The 13559-nt window shown below is 39.7% G+C and overlaps 1 protein-coding gene across 1 annotated transcript; it reads right to left on the bottom strand.

Moving 5' to 3' along the window:
- Positions 1-2215: 2215 nt before the first annotated feature.
- On the bottom strand, positions 2216-13039 carry CHMP1B (charged multivesicular body protein 1B). The gene is given in 10 exon segments (XM_032796997.2): positions 2216-2426; positions 3294-3366; positions 4583-4626; positions 5443-5550; positions 5635-5703; positions 9722-9868; positions 12259-12324; positions 12326-12373; positions 12813-12871; positions 13012-13039. Coding segments are annotated over 10 exon segments (687 nt in total). The 3' UTR covers positions 2216-2381.
- Between the last annotated feature and the right edge of the window lie 520 nt (positions 13040-13559).

Below are 13559 nucleotides of genomic sequence, written 5' to 3'. Positions count from 1 at the left end.
TGTTGACTGCAAAAAACACTCGGAAAACCAATACAGTTTTTAACTCCTGAAGTTAATTTCATGCTGATGAAAGGTGCCAGATTTAAACACCTAATCCCTCTGTTTAGAGACAGAACAGTTAGAATACATGTAGCTGCAGTGCAGTGGCCAGCATGCCAGGAAATTTTTTCTGGAGGCGTCACTTTTATGAATGATAATAGTCCAGCATAATCAGCTAGTGGCCTTTTTGAGATTACCACCATGATCATTACTTGGCAATTTTTTTGTGAACACATGGATAGTTCAACCAAAAGCTGCACTGAGCTCACCAAGTCATTTTACATTAAGGGAAAAACAGCCATCAAATAATGATGTTTGGCCATTATAGACCTGAGAGAGAAGAGTCTCTGTATGGCATTTTCCACTTCCTACCCACACAAACCAGATCTTTAGTTCCTACAACTTTGTTGGGGGAAGATGTTTACATGTTTAGTAGACGTGCATAAAAATAAAAATGTTAAAGGTCACTCCTCATTTTCCAATCTGGGATATTTTAAAAAGAAAAATTATTTCATTACTGAAAGTAGCAAATAAAGTTAAAGGCTACCAGATTAAAAACCATCTGTTTCCTATTTTAATTATTCATATTGGAGGCATTCACAGTTTGATAAATATATACAATGCATTAACATTCCAGCAAGTGACATACATCAAAATAATAACCATTAGACAGTCAAAATAATTTATTCATGGAAAATAAAGATAAATCCATATTCCAGGAATATTTTTCCCTGCTTTGATCTCTACCGTAACAACCTAGGACTATAAACTATACTTTATACAGATGACAAAGAGGACTGTTTTAATAAGATGAAAATAACACTTGGTGGACTATCTCAAAGTAAGTAAACTTTTGGTGTTATAGCAAATACATCCCAAGAAACCTATGGATCCAAGATTGTTGCTTTGACCAACAGCAGTTTACCTTATTGCACGCAGTTTTAACTATTCTTTGCTGAAATATAACCTTATTCTCAGGGAAGAATATTTTGTATGAACGCCAAATGCTGAGTTACATATCATTTTGTGAAAGCCTCTAATTGTACTTGGAATGCCTTTGTTATTTAAACAATTTCATGAATGGATTGGATTTTCAGTATAGGGTTATTTATATATTTACAGAGAAATCCTGTATGAATTATGTAAAGATTTTTGCAACATTAGAAAGACCGCAGCTATGTGACACCCTGCACATCTGTCAGTTAAAGACTACTTCTAAAAATCTAAAACTTCACTATTGCTTACTGTAATGAAGAGGCATCACTACAATAAAAGAAGCTACAAAGTAATTAGGAGCCTGAGTAATTTTTTTTTTTTGGCACAAATCATTGTTTTGCATAACATCACAGGTAGTTCTAACTAAAAATTTTTATAATTATTTCTCTGAATTAGGACTGTATAAAGAGTTTGATACTTCTGACAACATCAGATTGAAGTTCATAGTAAGCAAGAAAATATTTGAATTGGTTTACTTTTAAAGTAGATAGTAAAATCTAAAATGAGCTACCAGCTATCAGCAAAAACATTAAAATGTGTGTTGGTGTTACATCTGCAAAACTCAGTCCATATTCTTACAGAATATAAGGATGACGGTTAAAATTTTTTTTAACACGGGTGCCTTATAATATGGAGTCGCTTTTCTTAAATAATATACATGTTTCAAATAATCTAGACAAAAATGTTGAAAAACAAATTTTATTCCTCCTGTACTGAAGTGATGGTACTATACAAGTTCCCAGTTCGGTGAAAACAGCTTTTGGTAGCTAATTTTTAACTAGCCCATTAAGTTGTTCTGCAAGTAATGTAGTTTTAAAAGACCAAAAAAACAGATTCAAGTCCAATTATGTGTTTTAATATGGTTATTAACGAAGACAACACGTCCATCTGTGTATTCTATGAATTTTGCTGTGTAAGCAAGTTAACCGCAACCATCATCTGAACTGCATGCATCAGTTGCCCTACTGTACATGTTTTTCATAATTTTAAAAACCCACTTTATAATTTAAAATATTATATCTCATGTTAGTAGTGTTCAGCTTTTCCTTCAACTAGAATGAGCCAACATTATTAGTTGACTGAGAATTGTAGCTTGGTTCTGTGAAAAGATAATTGCAAAAATATATCCCTAACTTCAAAATGTACTGTACAGACCTAGAAAAACATTAAAAGGCTGTGATACCTTTGAATTTCTTAATGTATTTAGAAAGGACAGCAAGCCAAAAGTGAAGTATCTTATAGTACAAATATTTAGACATCCAGGGCATACTGCATACAGGATAAGATGTATACAGTGTGAATGCTTTGGAAGCATATACAGAGATCCGCAGTTTTGATTACTTAAGTTAAACTTGATCACGTAGGCGGGCCAGTCTCTGTGACAGCTCATCCTGCAGAATGTCAGAATAAACAGTTATAGTCATTTCTATGTATTAGTTTTAAAAGAAGATAAATGCAAACACATGTGTACTATCCAAGGTCACACCACAAACACAACAATAAATAAGACACAAGCAAGAGCCAGATAAGAATTTGCATTTCTAGGAGACAAGTGCAAATTGACTCCACTGTAACTGAGTCATTGGGTTGCATTCTCAAATGAACTAAGCTCAAACTGAAGTTGAAGTAGATGGTGGCTCTATACCACCTTGAACTCTGCCATTCTCAGAACCAGCCAATGGCTAAATCAGACCTTAGTGCAAGCTGGAACTGTCCTCTAACATACTTTGGCTAAAATGGTTCCCTAAAGGATCATTCACCAATGCAAGATCACTGAAGCACATTATTCTAAAAGCTAAGCCCCTCAAATCTTCTTCCACCGGAGCAGGGGGTGTTAACAGCAGTGCCAGTTTTACCTTTGCTGAGGATCTGCCCAGGGCCAGAAAAATTCTGAGCTGCTCATTCAGAGCTAGTTTAAGTCCCCTTTTCACTGCTTCAGAAGCGTAGGGGACCTTAGCAAAAGAAGAGGACCTGACCCAGTATATACATCAGATGACCCAGTTAGTGAACAGAGGAAAAGTTAAAAGTACGTGCACAACTGGTAGACTCATTAAAACACAAATACACATCCCTTATGCCTGCAAGCAAACCTTGTTTTACTTACAGACTGCATTTATTTTTATAAAAATAAAACTAATTTATTATACGGCCCTAGAAGTTTGCAAATAAATTTCAATTTTAAATATCACATATAACAATAACTCTTCTACACAGATGTAATAAATGATCTATTAGAAAAACTACAAAGCAATATTTACCTGCTCTGCTGAAGCAACACTTGTGCCAACAGAACCTGTTTGCCCTTGGGGTAGTTCCATGTTCAGATCAAGGCTACAATTAAAAACAGAAGACAAATATATATCACAAAAATAAATATAGCGACAGATCACAGCAGGGTGTACAATAGTTGAAAAATGGTGTTCTATATAGCGTGTGGCCAGTGTCTCAAGCACACCCTGATACTTTGTACTCCAATTAGTTAGCCAAGCTTGATCAGGAAAGCGGGGTTGTCACCAAGCAAAGAGTTTGTCTAACAGTAATAATTGCTAGGACAATTAGCAAAATTTCTCTTTACTGGGGACGCTTTTGGATAGTACCAATAGGTTAAGCAGGGCTCAGACTGGTGATACGGCATCAAATTCTACATCACAGTTTTAATACAAAATCTGTCAAATAAAAGCAACCCAGTAGTAGTATGGTGCACTAATTCTCCATCCCTCTGTTATTCCCAGCAAAGCCCCAGTCCAGCAGCAGGGACACTGTTTTCGTACCCATGGGGCAGTGCATTTATGGCAACAAAGCAGTAACACCAGCTCCTGTCTTACAAAGATGACATGAACGGGGAATAATGGGAACATAGGGCAAAGGACTGGAAAGGACCTCCTGGGTCATCAAGTCCAGTCCCCTGCTATCACTGGCACTTTTCTCAACTGAAATTAAACACATTTAGGAAGGATGGATGGACGGACAAGCAGAGTTGACTGATCGTCTGACTGCACTATCCTGGGCTCGACCATTTTTTAATATTAAGCCAGACGTCCCTCACTGCCTCTTTAAAGGCTGAGAGACCACCACCATTAAACACCTGTACTTCAAAATAGTGTGCAGCCTTGTCCTTACTCATTGCTATTGTAAAATCGCTATAAAGAAATGGATCAAGCTGAGACAGTTAAACCTATTCATACATACATGAAATGCACCCTAAATAAGTTTAATTATCACAGCATGGTCCATTTCTGTAAAGTGCTTTTATGACAGAAATGAGCTGTTCTAGTTCTAGACTTTAGCATAAATAATCATGCCAAAACTACACGGTGGTTTATGACCTCTATCCATTTTCACTCATGAAGATTTGAGCCATGATATCCAGAGGTGAAAGCTCAGCATATAGACAGCCATTGGATTATTTAGCTCCACAAGACTAGCACATTTAAAGTGAGGGAAATCTGATGTTAATTTAATTAAAATCAAGTATAAAAGCCAGATTCGACCTCCCTTAAAGTACACAAATATTACTACTCTTCAATAATTTTTATATTATACTCACCCTGCTTCATCTGCCATTTCCTGTAGAAGCGTATCCACTTGGTTCTAGAACAGGAAATCAAAACTGAATCAGTTTCTGTTATTGTATTTAATACAAGATTAACCATATGATTTGAAATAAGCAAAAATGCTACTGTCTTAATAAAACTGATTTAGAAAGGAGCTTCTGTGGATTTTGAACATTTACAGTCTTCACCACCAGAGGGAGCTACATGAATTCAGAATACAAGGAGCATATCTCATACTATGGCTGCCATGCAAATCAGATCTCCAAATTCAATTACTGATCCATAATATTTCCAAATATGATTGAGTCTAATCCTGTCTGTATAAATCACATCTACCTGAATATCACAACTATAGAAATGTTACTATAGTCATCACTATTATGAAACAATTCCTTTATCAGGACACAGGAAGCATCTTCCCCCTCATCAGACTTCTTTATATAATCCTTCGAACAAAAACTTTTTTACTCTTTTGGAACTATGTGTTTTTAATTGTGATATAGCTGATGGTGGTGTGTATTTTGACTAAAAATGTTTACTGAAAGTTAGTCAGAAGTTCCATAAATTTCAACAGAGAGGCAGAAAATAGTATGCTATACCACCACTCAAACACATCAGGTGTAAGAGGGGAGCTTACGACCGTATACATAACATGTACATTTTTTATCAAAGCATTTAGCAGCTCAAACTATTCTTCTGGTCACAAGGCAGCATGTAAATATTTCTCACGTTAAACTAAGAATGCCCCAACTCCTGTTACAGCTTTCAAAAGGCAGAAAGTATAGAAGAGAAAATCTCTCTGTACTGTTGAGTAACATGGTATTTTATTTGCTGCAATATCAGTTATTCTTACCTGTGGTGTTGTTAACGTAGTAGTATTACTCATTGTGTCTTCCATCTGTGCTGTCTGAACATCTAGTGTTTCAAACTGGTGCTCAAATTTGTCCATTAATGCAGATATCTGCAGATAAACAAATACTGTCAAAGCAAAAGTATAAACCTGGATGTATACCTCTGAATTCCAAATAATTAAATGTATGTCTACCTTTTCCAGGTTCATGCTCTTCAATGTAGCATCCATAGATTTAACTACTCCTGCCATTGATTTTGTTACCTAAAAAAGATAAAGTAAAAGATATAAAGCTATTACAAAATCACATAACAAACAATCATTAGTCTGGTTAACCGCTCCTGTTTTTAAGTAAACTTGTCTGTTCTCATCTCTGTCCAAAGAACTTTTACAATTCTGTAATAGTGGTGTGTCACAGCTGTTTTCAGGTCTATCAGCTTTTTACTATAAACCCTGTTTTTCAAAAGTTTACAGTTTAGCTGTAAAAAACCAAAAAGCTCTGGGCTGAATCTCTAGAAATAAAGACATTTCACAAATCACAGGGAACTAAAATCTATACAGCATTTTTTGAGTTATGATCGTAGGAATAACTGGGGCCAAGTAAGTCTACCCTACTTGTGAGTAACTGTGAGAAAGTGGATAAAAATTCAGAACGTCACAACAGCCTATAACAAATGAATTTTGAGGGTAAAAGATGTAAAAGGGAGACCAACAAACTGAATGAGCCTCAACAAAAGGCCTACTAATATAACTCAAGCTCTGTGTTAAATTCATACTTAGTAAACATGAAACCAAAGGACCAAAGTTGTTGTGTTGGAAATTAGGTCTAATTGGTGAACAAAAATAGTAAGAGGATCGGTCAGGGATCAGCAACCTTTTGCACATCCCTCGGCCCGCGCTGCTTCCCGCAACCCCCGTTGGCCAGGAGTGGTGAACCGCAGCCAGTGAGAGCCGCGATTGGTTGAACCTGTGGATGTGGCAGGTAAACAAACTGGTGCGGCCCGCCAGAGGGCTCACCCTGGCAAGTCGCATGCCAAAGGTTGCCAATCCCTGGGATGGGCTATTCTATCCACTGATTCCCATTGGTGTCCTCAAAGAGAGACCTGGGAACATGAGGGATGTAGACGCTGACTAACAAAGATGAGAGAAGGGAAAGGAGCGACTTTATCATCATAGCTGACACTCCCACTGTCTCCTGGAACCCCAGGATTCACTGTCATACCACTGGGCTTTCGCTGTCCTGACTGTAAAATGTCCTGATCACACCAGGCCCAAACGAGATGGACCCAGATGACACTGTCACCTCCACTGTCTCCAGCTAACTTCCAAATGCCACCCGGCATGTGAGACTGTCACTCTTTACCTCCTGACTTCTTTTCTTTCTCCATCCTATTTCTTCTCTTTCCTAGCTTCCTTCTGACTGGTAAGATTCTGGTTTAGCTAGCCAAGACTGCACATTTCACAACACTGCTGTCAGTCTGTGACCAGAAAGAATCAGCTAAATGTAATGCCCTAAACAGCCCATTGCTGGTACAAGTTTGCCAGGTCTTGATAAGACCTTCAGCTGTGCATGTTTTTCCAGCAATGAGGATGCAAGCAAAAGTCAACACCAGAGACAAAAGCTGCAGTTTCTATCTTTAACATTTTGTTTTCTCTGTGTGTGTTTGTCTTGTTGTGTCTTAAAGGAAGCAGGATCAGACTAATAGCATCAACAGCACCAGGACCCTCTCAACTAAGGGTATGTCTACACTACCCGCATTACAGTGCTGCTGCGGTGGCACCATGAGGTGGACAGTGTAGATACACTTTATCGCTGGGGGAGAGCTCTCCCGGCGATAAGAAAACCTAACCCGAAAGGGCAGCAGTAGCTTTATCGCTGGGAGCTATGTTTTTTCACACCCCTGAATGTCAAAAGTTTTAGTGCTGAAAGTGGCTGTGTAAACACAGCCTAAATTCTCTTTTCCCTAAAAAAGAGAGTTATTACCGTCTTTAATATCACCTAAAAGACTATCCAACAAAGGGTTTTTCCTTTCAAAAACTCTCTCCAGACACAGGGAAAGGAAACAAGGCACATTAAAATAAGAATCTTACTTAATACTTTACATTTCAAATGCTTCAACTTATTTTCCTACTTGTCTGTATCTTTTAAATAGTGTTTTGTTTGGGGGGAGGAGTTAAATGTAAACTGGTGTGTACTGCCATGGTATTGGCAGGCTTGAGGTCTTTGTACACCAAACTACTGTTTTAACGATTGTTTATATTGGACAAGTTACAACGTATGTTAAACCTTTAATCTTTTGAGCATATAGTCTATCTAAACTAATACAACAGGACAACAATTAAAACAAGACATCACAACAGCCAGGAATTCTTTACAAAACTCAATTTGTAAGAAGCTTTCCAGTTTTCATTCTAGCATAATATTCATGTTCCTTTTCTTCAAAAGATTAACTTACATACTTCACAAATAATAAGAATTATTTCATCTGTCACTGCAGTGTAGCCACATCTGGGTACTTACGAGTAAGAGGACATTGTCACAGATATGACTGAACTTGACAAGGGATCTAGGTTACATGGTAATTACTTAGGTATTTTTAGTCATTATTTCCCAGTAAAACCAGGAGTACATCACTACTTCTCTTACTAGCACCTTTACGGACCTTGAATGCTCAGATCTCATTTTATTCTCTATCTTAAGAGACAGTCCATTTCTAGCATATTTGTAGGCACGTCGGAATTCAGTATGGAGAGTAGAAATCAATCTAAATTAGTTTCCTACTACTACAATTTCCTTGGATCCCTAGCCAAATGTATTAATAAGATCGTTAAACTAAGTAACAGAATTGTAGAATTCTTGACGTATATTTAACATGCAATCACTAGACGGCTATTTTGAGCTGGACCATCAAGTTAAGTGTATTAGTGTCTTAAAAGTTCTAACTATTGTTAGCAGATTATTTGCAGACTTATAGGTACAGGGATGGGCAAACTTTTTGGCCAAGGGCCCCATCTAGGTGGGGAATTGCATGCAGGCATGACATGTAGGGCTGGGGCAGTTGGGTTGGGTGCGGAAGGAGGCCAGCTTGCAGAAGGGCTACAGAGGCAGGTTTGGGGTGGAGGAGGGGTATGGAGTGAACAGAGGAGGGCTCAGGAGGGAGTTGGGTGCAGGAGGATGCAGGCAGTGGGGTCAGGCAGGGGTGCGGCAGAAAATTGAGGGTGTGGGAGGGGGAGCGTGTCGAAGGGCAGAAGGGTGAGAGCGGGTGTGCAAGGCTCAAGGAGGGTTTGGGGTGCAGGAGGGCGTAGGGGTGCAGTAGGGGTCTCGGAAGGCGGTTGGAGGTGCGGAGCGGACGGTGGGGTGCCGTAGTGGTGCTCGGGGAAGGGGTTGGGTGTGGAGATGCAGGAGGAGCGGCTCCAGGTGGCAGCTTACCCCAGCGGGGCTAAGGCTCCCTGCCTGCCCTGGCCCCATGCCACTCCGGGAAGCGGCCAGCTCCATGTCCCTGTGATTCCTGGGGGACGCAGAGGGCTCTGTGCGCTGCCCTCGCCTGTGAGTACATCCCCCAAAGCTCCCATTGGCCGCAGTCCCCTGTTCCCAGCCAAAGGGAGGTACGGGGGGCAGTCGGTGCCTTCAGGCAAGGGCAGCGCACAGAGCCCTCTGCCTCCCCCAGGGGCTGCAGGGACATGGAGCTGGCCACATCCAAGAGTGGCACAGGGCCAGGGCAGGCCTCCCCTAGGGGCTGCAGGGACATGGTGCTGGCCGCTTTCCAGAGCAGAGCGGGGCCCGTGGCGCCACAGGGGTGGCAATCGTGCAGGCCGGATCCAAAGCCCTGACGGGCTGGATTCAGCCCATAGTTTGCCCACCTCTGCTACAGTAGATCAAAACAGAAGTACTTTCAATGCGCCTTTTTGGAAACCCACAAGAAATCAATTTATTAAGTGTATCTGCTTGTAAAATGGAAGGGACATTGATTTAAATTAAGACACATTGGTTAGCTAACAAGAAACATTTGTTTCCTGTAAGTACTAGGAGAAACATGCAACAATGGCACCAATACCATATGAAGGATGGTGGCATTAACCCAACTAATTAATTCATAACTCTCACAAGCCCATGCTTCATACACAACTTAGTTTACTGCGGGCCACAGTTGAAGACTGCCAGGCCACCCCAGTAAGCTTACTAATTCACTGTTTTAGGAATAGTATTAAGACAGTTTAAAGGAGAATTAGAGGCTTTATCTTTCTGGAGAGTTTATACATGGAAGTATGAAAACATGCTTACCTTGCCCATTGTTACTGCAGTTTGAACTCTTGCTGCTACTGCATCTACCCTGGCACTCATGCGCAAGAAATTGATTGCTTGATTCTTTTGTCGGATTGCGTTTTCTGCATGTATTCTTGCAACTTCAGTATTACCCTTCTGGATTGCCTGTTTAAATAAAAGCAAACTATTGGTAACCCTTCTTAGCAGTAATTACCCAGCAGCAGTAAGCCCTTCAAAAAACTTGGACTTGCAAAACAAGTGAACTCTAGGTCCAATTCAACTCCCATTGAAGTCAATGGAAAGATTGTAATTGATTTGGATGTGAACTAGATGACATCTTCTATGCATAAGAAAGTTTGCCTGAAACTTTCAGCAACTTCCAAGAGCCTCAATATCAGTAAGTCTACAGATGTGTTATGGAGTAGCATTCTGGATTTATATGCTCACAAATATCTAACCTTCAAAACACATTAAGCACCCAGTTTTTCATCAAACTTCATACTTCTAGTACTACTAAAACAAATAACTTAAGAGGAATATGTATACCTCATTACAGTATCTATCTGTTTATGAAATCAGAACAAAAAGTATCCCTCCCTCACTGCATATACGGTGGATGCTGCTTAACAGCAATCCATAGACAGTATTAATTTTTGTTTAACAGCAACATTTTGCCAGGAACCAACTCCGTCCCATCGATTTTAAGGTTAATAGGATTTGGATAGTGGCAACAGACAGGTCATTTGGTAACAACTTTATTTTTTTGGAAGAAAGACCCTGGCTGCAGGCAGGTTTATGGGGCAAGGGAAGCCCCATAAACCTGCCTGTGGCCAGGGACCCGCTGCCCACACTGAAGATAAAGGGCTGCAGGACTCACATCCACATGCAATGGGATCTCCTGTCATTGTGGGCTGAGAGGCGATGCTGCAGGCAGGGTAGCAGCAGATGCTCGTCTTTTCATGGAGAGTGGGGGTCCTGAAGTCCCCTAGAGTGGCATGGTACCTTCCCCTGCATGCTCTGATTGCACCCTGCTCTCAGCACATCCCAGAGCTTTCTTCCCCGGGCTGTAGCCCAAAAGCCAGGTTTTCATGGCTGCAGCCACAGAATGAAGCTCTGGGAATGCTGAACACCAGCTACAGGCAGGCTTGTGAAGCTGCAGGCAAAGGTTGCTTGCCCCAATGCTTCCTTCCCTAGGTGCAGACTCACAAACACGCCTTTCGCTTATTGGCCACTCTTGGATAACAATAAATTGCTAAAATGCAAAACCCATTGTATATGAAGTGCTTTAGATATTCAAAGAAATGCAAACACATTAATCCTGTCATTATAACCCAACATTACAGGTTAACCTTAACACTCTTCTTTTACTTATGAGAAAACTGCTCCAGAGAAATGCAAAGGCAGAGCTGGAAGTCAAGTTACTGGCTCCCATAATCCATGTTACCTGTGTCAAACAGTGAAATGAAAGTCTCTGCTTGGAGATGAAAAAAGTCTCCCAGTAACAACAACAAAAAAGCCAGTCCAGCAGCAATGAAATAGGAAGCTGGACTCTATTCCTTATTATTCTCATAGATCAACAGAACTGACAATTAAATTCAAACTGAAAGATCAAGTTCTGCCCTGAGTTATAACCATATAATCTGCATTGAAGAAGAAGAATTTAGTAAGCAAGATCTATTACTAATAATGAGTCAGAGACTTTAGAAAACACTAAAAAACCTTCCTCTTTGAAAAGGCCTTTCCACCATATTCACAGTCAATTTTGAAGTTATGAAACATTCCATTTCAGTGTTAATATGTACAATATTTTAAGAATATAAAAAATACGACAAAGGGCATGTCTACAGTACAATCTTAAATTGACGTAGGTTAGATTGACTTACAGCCACCGCAATAATTACTTACAGCCAACAGCCAATGTAAGGAATGCAGTGTCTACAGACACCGTGTCACTAACGACACTGACATAAGCATCTTGTGGAGGTGGAGTTATGATGTCAGTGTAGTAGGGCACTTAGGGCTTGTCTACACTATCGGCGGGCAGTGATCGATCCAGAGGGGGTTGATTTATCGCGTCTCATATAGACATGATAAATTGACGGCTGAGCACTCTCCCGTCGACTCCGCTACTTCACCAGAACAAAGAGCGCAAGCAGACTCGACGAGAGCGTCAGCTGTGTACTTACAGCAGTGAAAGCAATCTGGTAAGTAGATCTAAGTACGTCGACTTTAGCTACGCTATTCACATAGCTGAACTAGCGTATTTTTGATCGACCCCGCACGGTAGTGTAGACAAGCCCTTACATTGGTAGCAGTAAGGCAGCAGTTGTAGGGGACACTGACATATTAGGTAACATAGCTCCTGTGTTCGATAACTCTGAATGTAGACAGCGCAGTCACAATGTGTTCAGTCAATAGGATACATGTTGTCCTATTATATACGATTTTTCTGGTTTTTACAATGCACATCCAGAAAAACCATCAAATAATAGTTAAGGACCTCCTAGATAGAAATAGAATTAAGTATTAGACACCAACCTAGTTTCGTTAGTTACCTTTTAATTTTGGTCTTTTTCAATCTCTTCTTTATCACATTTTTTGGCATTCCTGCTGAGCTCTTTTGGCAGCAAACTTCAAGTTAAACAGGTGTTCTGACTGCATATTACAGATCTACAATAAATACTAGATACTAAAATACGAATATGTCATTTCATTGGATTTAGTAGCCCACTACATGCAAACTGTACTTCCTCCGCAAATTTTAATATTGAGATTCAGCTATTTTAATTTGCAAGAAACTGAAATTGAGGCAAACAGATGCGTTTTCTGGTCTTTTAATTTTACATAACCATGTTCTTTGCATCTTAAGCTTAAAACATAGGTTTGGACACTTTTTTAAAGACAAGTTAGAACAAAATTAACTTACTTGATGAAAGCCAATCAAGTAGTTAAAAAAAAATAAATCGGGTCTTTAGAACATATGCACATACGGTAGCGGTGATTCTGAAGTCTGGGAACCTGAATGCGAATTTTAGTTATGATCATGGACTTCAAAGGGTGCAGTCTCATCGCAAGCTATAGCAACTCTGAAATTCCATCCTAGACTCACCAGCTCTATAAGTTTAACTTTAAAACCTATAAGGATGTTGACTCCTGCTCCAAGGAATGCTGTGGTAACAAACCAACACGAAAAAATAAAAGTGGTTAGCTTAAAATTATGGCAAATTAAGATGAAAACAAAGCTACCGTGACATTCTTTTCAGATCACCCATCTCCCTATAGGTAGGGAGAAAAAATGGAAATCTTACCATCACTGTACGTTGTAAAGCTGGCCATGACAAAAGAGCTTACACCACTTCAGTTTAAATTCTTTATCTACTATGATGAACAATGGATCATTTTGTCACACGCTGTTTAGTGGAACAGCATTGCCTTAATCCATCTAAAGCAATATCAAATTCACAATGTAAAAAGAAATGTTCTCTTCATAAATTAAATGTTTACAGAAGTCCTGGAAGGATGATTTTTTTTCCGTTTTTTTTTTTTTTTTCTCTTAGGAGGCAAGAATTATTTGTGGGATCATGTGTGCATTAGTTCTATGTCAATTCTTCACCTAAATCCACTCATCAGTTGGCACACTGATCACCCATGAACATCTTTCTTTGTTAATAAGAAACGGTTAACTGACTAACATTATTGCAATGGATAACTTGCAGAATTTTTTCCAAATCAACACTCTATGTCTCTGGCTGTGCGTCCAAGTTCCATATCGCTGACCCTGGTTGAAGGTGAATGAGGAAAAGAACATTAACAACTACTTCTCATGGATGCGTCAGATTTTGTAAACGAGAGGTGT

This window comes from Chelonoidis abingdonii, chromosome 8, assembly GCF_003597395.2.
Source record: "Chelonoidis abingdonii isolate Lonesome George chromosome 8, CheloAbing_2.0, whole genome shotgun sequence".
Lineage (NCBI taxonomy): Eukaryota > Metazoa > Chordata > Testudines > Testudinidae > Chelonoidis > Chelonoidis abingdonii.
This window is presented reverse-complemented; position numbering and strand designations above follow the sequence as displayed.